Source organism: Tupaia chinensis, unplaced genomic scaffold, assembly GCF_000334495.1.
Source record: "Tupaia chinensis unplaced genomic scaffold, TupChi_1.0 Scaffold000237_1, whole genome shotgun sequence".
Lineage (NCBI taxonomy): Eukaryota > Metazoa > Chordata > Mammalia > Scandentia > Tupaiidae > Tupaia > Tupaia belangeri.
The window spans coordinates 2,042,749-2,051,535 of record NW_006159715.1 but is presented as its reverse complement, the minus strand read 5'-3'; the positions used below and the strand labels follow the sequence as shown (position 1 = coordinate 2,051,535).

The following is an 8,787-nucleotide window of genomic DNA, read 5'->3' as shown; positions in this document are numbered from 1 at the left end:
GGAAAGAGCAACATTCTGCATTTTGAGAGTATTTGATCAATTGGTACTCTCTTAACTTGGCTATTGGGCAAAGCTGCTTAACCTTTTTAATCCTTAATCTTTATCTGTAAAATAGACCTGTTATGTTTACCTTATTGAGCAATATTAATAAATAGTGACCATTGGGTCATTGGAAAAGCCATGACATATTTTTCCACGTTTTTCTGTGCAAAAATGCGTCATGAATTTTCTTAAAACTGCAATACATATGTAATTATCATCTGAGAACTGTGCTTTAGAAATTGGTAGAGTATAAGAAAAGCAGAAAAAGGGATTAAAAGATAAAATAATGACAGTGAAACAGAGCTGTAGCAGTGTATACTATACTCATAAATAAATAAATACAAGAACTGGGTTGTTTTATCATTAGAGAGATTTTTGCTGTAGGTTGCGTGTACTCACTGAAGAGACAGAGAGAGAGAAACAGAAAGTGAAAAATCACCCTGGGGAGTGATTTCACCATAATCCCTTCTCTTCCAGTCTCCTCTCAGGATTTTGGGTGCACACACACCCAGCGTGAGTTCGAAGCCGCCAGGTCTAGGGTTTGAACAGTGGTGGATTCCATGGTAGTCCAGTGATGTAACCATTATGCCATCTGCAAGTCCTGTGTTTTTTTTTTTCCCCTTGAGAATTTTTTTTATATAGGGCACGTGTGCTCGTTGGAGAGACAGAAAGCAAGAACTCACCTCCAGGGAGGTTGGCTAACACTGCAGCCTCTTCTCCTCCATTCTCCTTTAGGGATTTTGGACATGTGGGTACACCTACTCAGTTCTGAGTTTTAAACCACTGGGTCAGGGACTCGACTACGTGGGAATACAGTGATGTAATCATTATGCCATTTGCTGGTCCCAAGAACTGGGTTCTTTTAGTAATTTCTTAAAATTTAAAAAGTAGCAAATCTAGAAAAAAAATACATAACATTAAGCATGAGAAAGTATATTATTGCAGGAATGAAGAAAGCTTAAAAATTATAAAACAGTAAATGGAAAGGTATTGTAAAAAATTGAATATATGGGTTGATTTCTAAGAAAACAAAAATGACAGATTTCACACAAAAGGAGAAAATTTTAGTAGGCCAATTACATTGAAAAAAAAATGGAAGTAATAGAATTTGTATCACTTCCAAGGAAGTTTTAAACATTGATGAAGATAAAGGGAAATTTAGCTCATGTTATAGTAGCAGGGAAACCCAGATGGCAAAACCTCACGAGGGAAAAGAAAGCTATAAAACAATCTCTCAAATATCTTGTTATAAAAATAGAATAGTTAGGGGAGCCAGCAGTTGGCGTAATGGCTATGTCGCTGGACTCCCACGTAGTCGACCGCGGTTCGTGTCCCGGACCCGGTGGCTTAAAACTCACGCCGGGCGCATGTGCGTGCGTGCCCAAGATCCCGAGAGGAGAATGGAGGAGAAGGGATTGCGGCGTGACCATCCCCCCTGGGCGGTGATTTCTCGCTTTCTGTCTCTATGTCTCTCTCTGTCTGTCTGGCGAGCGCACGCACCCTACAGTGAAAATCTCTCCAAAAAAAAAATAGAATAGTTAGAATACTTGCAAGTTGTTTTCATCAGTTAAGATAATTGGTAAAGCTTATTTGCACATTGCATGGATAGATAGGTTAATATTAGAAAATGCATAATTTTTGTATCAAAATCTGAGTTTAATATTAGAAAATGCATAATTTTTGTGTCAAAATCTGCAGAATTGTCTCAGAACGTGGCTATTTGTGAGTAAGGATTTTGCTAACTAGGAATGTAGAAGACTTCTGTACTGTGATAAAGTATACTGTCTCAGGATGAACATGATTGAAGCCATGATTGAGCCAGATTTTATGTTGAAACCTAGAGGTCTTCTCATAGAAGTCAGAAAAAAGACCAGAACACCCCATTGCTTATTGCTGGTACCTAACATCATTAGGGCTCACTCAACAAGCAAACTAAAATCATGGCATTCTTGTGTGTCCCAGGTGTTGTACTGGTGTGGGCGATCTGGTCATCAGGTCTCCATACTGCAGAAGAAAGAAATAGAAGTGTTGTAAGTGCTTTTGTTGTTCTGAGAACATAGCAGTGGAACATTCAGTCTAGGTTAGTTCTGGAGAAATCGTTCTGAACCTGAAGTGTGGGTCGAATGCATTAGGGAAGGGGAAAGGTAGAAAGAGAGAAGAGAATGTGTGAATGGTGCAGTGTGGAGCAGAGCTCTGAGAAGGCTAAGCCTGAAGCTGGGCAATTGGATATAACTGGCCTGGACCAAGGCAGTGGCAGTGCCAATGGGGAAAGGCGGACATATTTGAGAGTCTGGTGAGACAGAGTTAATATGCCTTGATAACTGCTCAGATGTGTTGGAGATGAAATAAGAAGAGTCTAGTGATCATCTGAAATCTGGTGTTCCCTATGAAGATGGGGGGGCCCTAAGGAAGAGAGTAAGGGTGAATTCTATTTGGGGCATGAGGATTTTGAGAATCTGAGACAAGCAGGTTGAAATTGTATTGTAGTTAATTGTATATACAGGTATGAAGTTCAGCAGAGAGATCTCCACTGGATATAGTAAATGCCATGGGGTAGATGAGATGAACTAGGAAGGGTGAGAGGAAAGAGAGCCTGAGGAGAAGTGATAGACGAAAAGCTGAGTTATTATTGTTGTAGACAAAATCAGTGAGGACCTAATTGAAGTGGATGATTTTTTAACATACAGTGCTAGAAGTGTCCTCGGCATGCTGATTTTTTTTTCCTCCAATACCCAGTATCTTGAAGAAAAAGCAGGCTTGGATTCTGTGTGTTCTAACTAATGTAGTAGATGAGAAAATAAAAGTTTAGAGGTACAAATACTGTAAAAGAAGAAGAGTAATCATGGTTTGCAATAGAGCATTTCGTTAAGAAGAAACTATTCGATGGTTGGATTTTGAATTTTGGAGTGTACAAGACACTTACCTTAAAAAGATGTTTTGTTCCTAATTTAAGATGCCCCTCTCAAAGTATTTGAAGTGTTTAAAAAGTGAGTATTGATGTTCACAGTATCCCTGGCCATCTGTCATTCAAGACACCTGTTTAAAGTAGATGGAATGAGGATGTTTTATGTCTGTTTCTTGGTAGTAGCAGTAAATATTTAGTGGTTTTTTAAAGAACAAAATATATCAAACATTGGCATTAACTTTGCGATATTGGGTAAGTGACATAATTTGTAAGACTTTCCTCCTTTGTAGAGAATATTAACATCTGCCTCATAGGGTTCTTACAAGGATTAAATATGAGAATGTCAGTAAAGTGCTTAGCAGAGTGTCAGGCTCACAGCAAGCACCAAACACACCCCCACACACTCACACCCCCTCCACCCAGCCCACTAGGAGCAGAGAGCTGCCATTATTTGCTGATATTTTAATAGCCTTCCTAAATACAGGAACACCTAGTTAGTTAGAAAACATAATGAAGGAAAAGAAATAGATTCATTGCAGAAATTTAAATTAATTAAAATTTAGTATGAAATGTAGCTGACAACAAAGAAGGTGACGGAAAGTGGAGGACGTGCCCTCCTCCTGTTATCCTGATAGGAGACCATGTTCTAAAACTACCATAACAATTACGTCCTTCAAAACAATCTCTACTTTTAATGTAACTTGAGCTAGAGTACTGGTTTTGCAACTTGATGATGACTCTCTCATTTTTCATTGGAGTAGAAGTTAAGATAATAAAAGCAATAATGCAGGGGTACTTACTCTACTAGCATTAAATGTTCTGTAAATACAAGATAATTTTGGAAATTTGATATGGGTATAAATAGATCAATGAAACAATTACAAGCAATAATTAGGTGTATATAAAATTAGTATCTAGGGGCCAGGACTCCCACATGGCCAATCATGGTTTGAGTCCTGAACATGGCTGCTTGCTTTCTCACTCTCTCTTTCTTTCTCTCATTCTATCCCTCTCTGGGCAAATTAAAATAGATAAATAAAATAAAGTTAAAATAATTTTTCAAAATTTGTGTTTAATTTGTTGTATATAAGTTTAAGTAATAAATAATTGTCTTTTCAAATCAGAAGAGAAATTGGCAATTGGTGAGCCATTTGGAGAAAAGAACTGAAATTAGATTTCTTCCTTATATCTTGGAGAGATAGAGTACAAAAATCTAGTGCTAAAAGTAACTGACAGGGGAGACTGGCAGAAGGTGTGGTGGTTGGGGGTGCTGGATTCCCAGATTGCTGACCATGGTTCGAGTCCTGGACCTGGTGACCTGCTTTCTCTCTTTCTTTCTCTCTCTCTATGTCCCTCTTTTATCAAATAAATAAAATGAAGTTCACTATAATAATTATTAAAAAAAATAGTAACTGACAGGGCCCAGCAGATGGCATAGTGATTATGTCACTGGACTCCCACATGGCCGACTGCTGTTTGAGTCCTGGACCCAGTGGCTTGAAAAATCACAACTGGTGCTTGTGTGCCCAAGATCCCAGGAGAAGAATGAAAGAAAACAGATTGTAGCATGGACATTCCCCCTTGGGGGGTGATTTCTTACTTTCCACTCACTGTCTGTCTCTGTCTCTGGCAGGTGCATGCACCTTATGGCAAAAACCTCTCAAGAAAAAGTAACTGACAAAAATATAAAATATTTATTTGGTTTTGGGATGGGAAAGGATTTCTAAGCAAAAAACTAAGGCAGGAAGCATAAATAAAAAGATCTCTAGGTTTGACCTTATAAAAGCCCTATGTAGCAATAAACAAATAAATAGAATTTTAAAAAGTGACAAAACAGATGAATGAAAATGATTACAATAAATTAAAAAAGACCACAATCCTGATTAAAAAAATATTGACATAACATAGAAACTAGGATGTTCACAAAAGAAATGAATATCAAATGTGTTCCTTTCACTATAATAAAAATGACAAATGAAACACTTTTTTTTTCCAGTAGAATGGCAAAGGTAAAAAACCATATTTTTTAAAAAGAATTATTTTATTTAACTTTATTTATTTATTCATTTATTTTGATTTGACCAGAGAGGGACAGAGTGAGAGAGAGAGGGAAAGTGAGAAAGTAAGCCACTAGGTCTGGGACTCAAACCATGGTCAGTCATGTGGGAGTCCAGTGCCCTTAACTACCACACTACCTGCTGGCCCCAAGACAAACATGTTGATAGGATGTGTGGAAATGGGACTCGCGCATGGCTCTGATGGTAATCTAATCTGATACATACGCTTCGAGAAATAATCTGAGAAGTGTGCTCCGAACACAAATGTGTTCATGGTGGAATTCTTATAATGGAAAAAATGTTCATCTAAAATGACTGTTATATTTATTAAATTGTGGCATTAAATATACTATGCACCTTTTAAAAACGGTTCAAATGTTGATGTACTGAAAGAGAACAATCTTCCTGATTTACTGTTAATGAAAATGGTACATTATAGAGTTCTTTTTTTTGCTAAAATGTGCAGATTTATATATGTGTGTGTATATATATATATAAACACACACATGCGTACACTTATATTTTTAAAACACTGAAATATAGTAGTTATTTGAGTATTGAGTAATTTCCTTTTATTTTTGTTTATGTTCATGCTTTATTATTTTTCTATAACGAACATACGTTTTACTTTGACAATAACTTTTCTGGTAACAAAACTAATGATACACATTGTAATATTTAGAAATTATTGGGCCCAGCAGATGGCGTAGCAGTTACATTGCTGGACTCTCAAATGGCCAACCATGGTTCAAGTCCTGGACCTGGCAGGTTGAAAATTAAGCTGGGCGTTTGTGTGTGTTCAAGGTCCCAGGAGGAGAATGGAGGGGATGGGATTGCGGCATGGCCATCACTCCCTGGGGGGTGATATCTCATTTTCCCTGTCACTGTCTCTCTGACTCTCTCTCTCTCTTCCTCTCCCTGCTGAGCACACATGCCCTAAGGCAAAAACCTCTGGGAAAAAAAAAAGGAATTACATAAATAAGTAATAATATGTACAGTCATTCTAGTCACCTGAAGTATACACACACACACACACACACACACACACACACACTTTCCTGTTGTTAATAAAAATAGTTTGTGACTTTGTACACTTATTTGGATAGTAGTAGCTTTATTAGTAGAATTGTGGAGGTTACCAGTTGGTATAATAAGACAGTTTTATTTTCCTTAATTGGATTCTCAATATTTGAATGTTTCACCTGCATTTCTTGGGCTTAAGCTAAAGTAAACCCTATGGGTTGTTTTTCTCCAAGTATATTCATAGGATATGTCTTTGCAGATTTTAATCCCCAGTAATTCAAAGAGATGGAGGTTTTTTCCATCTTTATTAACTTAATTAACTTTATTATAAAGAGTTGGTTGACTAAGTCATAATACCCAAGTCTGGTGTTCTGGAGAGATAGTTAGGGATGAAAGAACTGGTTCACTCTTGGATTATAGTTCTCAGGGTTAATTTATGGCCAAGTTGAGTCCAGGTTTTCTGAAATCTTCCTTCCCTCTTCCCCAGCAAAGCAAGGTGTGGAAGATTCAAATCTAGTATCCTCATTACTGAGATTTCCCATATATGGAGATTTCCGAATGTTTTCTAGATATCTTTCTGTTCTAGGAGTAATGGTTTACCAGCTATTCCTGAACCTGCTGGATGCACATCAGAATTACCTGGGGAGATTATTAAAAATACAGATTCTTGCCCCTCCCCCCCTGCCCCACGAGATTGTGAATCAGTAAGTAGATCTGGGGTAGGACCTAGGAGTTTGTATTTTTTAACAAGCAAACTTCAGATGACTCTGATGCCACCAGACTGGTGTTTGGGAACCACTGTTTTAACAACAATAAAGATGGTAATACGGCATGGTGTTTGCATTTAGGTGAAAAACGTATTAAATAGTTGAAAGAGAATAATATTTACAATGGAAGAGCATCTTTAATAATGACCTCTTCTGCCCCCTTTTGTAGTCGCTCCCCAAGTAGGGAGAAGAAGCGAGCTCGTTGGGAGGAAGAAAAAGACAGGTGGAGTGACAACCAGAGCTCCGGCAAAGAGAAAAACTATACCTCCATCAAGGAAAAGGAGCCGGAGGAGACGCTGACTGACAAAAATGAGGAGGAGGAAGAAGAACTACTGAAGCCCGTGTGGATCCGATGTACCCATTCAGAAAACTACTATTCCAGTGACCCCATGGATCAGGTGGTAGGTTTAAAGAAGAAGAGAAGCTAGAGACCAGAGCACTCTCGGCTTTGGAGCCACAATAAGTCTTTATTATGGGGGCTGCCTGTGCATTGTAGCAAGTTTAGCAGTATCTCTGGGCCCTGTCTGTCACATGCCGGTAGCACTCCTCCTGGTTGTGATAACCAAAACTGTCTTCAGATATTGCTTAGTGTTGCCTGGTGAGCGAAAAAAAGAAAAAAAGACCCCAGTTGAAACTCATGCCATGGACAAAGGCTGTTTTAAGTAGCCAAAGGCAAAGAGTACAGTAGGCTAATTAAAGTATTCTGCATTTTATATGACACTAATAGTCTTAATACCAGTGATTTCATAAGCTCTCACCTATAAGTAGTTTGTGCATGGGGTGCGTGTGTGTGTGTTTCCCTGAAGATGAGAAATAAGGAAGAATTTGAGTTTGTCTCTCTGAAGTATGTTCTTGACCAAAAGATCGAAAGATCACTAACCATATGAAGTTTCCTATGCGTCCTGATGGTTTTGTGGAAGGGAGCTATTGCCCCCCACTTAATGGGCTGTGGAGAGGATTCCTGAGTTCATGCCTCTAGAGCTGGGGCTCAGGTGGCTCCATGGCTGATACTGTCATCTCCATGGTGGACTCCACGACCTCCTTCACGCTCACTTTATTTTTTGTCCATTTTATTTCTGTCACTCTTCCTTTTTTTATCACTCTTCCGCTTCGGTATTATGCATCCATCCCATTAATAAAGGCACATTTGCCCAGCATAGACACACCATAATGTTAGTTGATTAAATGAGTGTATGAAGGAATGTCTGTCTCCAGATTTAGGGCTAAGAAATTAGGTGAGATTAGTGCAGAGGATTGGAGAAGAGAAGCTTGTACTTGGAAATTGGTGAAAGTAGATTGTATTCAGACTTTTACCTGGGGAGAACTTGAGAGATTTCCTTGTGTTTGGAAATCAAAAGAGTTAAGAAATCTCTTAGCACGGTTGTGGTATTTCTCTTGATAAATTAGAGTAGGCCTTTGAAGTAATCTAGTTCTATCATACAGAGAAGAGAAAGCTCATAGATCCAACAATTTTACTCCACGTTTCTCATATTATTTTACTTCATTCTCAAAGTATCTCCGGCAGTTAGGTGTTCTGGCAGTTAGCAGTGTTGCTGGAAGTAAGAATACCCAACTAAGCATGAATCTGATTTATTTTTCTTGCAACAAGGTGTCTGGAGAGAGGCCGTGCGTGGTCATTTAGTGACTCAGTGGGGACTGGGCTCTGCTGCCTTCTTGAGCATCCTTCACAGTTGCAGGATGATGCATCTTGTGCAGGCATCATGTCTTTCCACACCTGTGTCCACACACAAGGGACACGGGGCACTTTGGATGGGTTGTTCATCTTGCACCTTGCCCAAGCTCTCATTTATTGTGGGTATCCCAAGGATTAATTTACTGTCTCCTCTGTAACAAAGTTCCACAAACTACATGGCTTAAACTAACACACACTTAGCATCTCAGAGCTGAGAGTCAGCTTCATTGACTGAATCAAGGTATCAGCAGGGCTGTGTACTTTCTGGAGGTTCTGGAGAAAATCTGTTTTCTTGCTTAT

The 8,787-nt window shown here is 38.7% G+C and overlaps 1 protein-coding gene across 1 annotated transcript in view; it reads left to right on the top strand.

Moving 5' to 3' along the window:
• The window catches only part of DROSHA (drosha ribonuclease III), a 151,023-nt gene that overhangs the window by 12,806 nt on the left and 129,430 nt on the right, over positions 1-8,787 (top strand). The window contains exon 6 of the mRNA XM_006148497.3: positions 6,964-7,195. Coding sequence (XP_006148559.1) covers positions 6,964-7,195 — 232 coding nt within the window. The remainder of the gene's footprint in view (positions 1-6,963; positions 7,196-8,787) is intronic.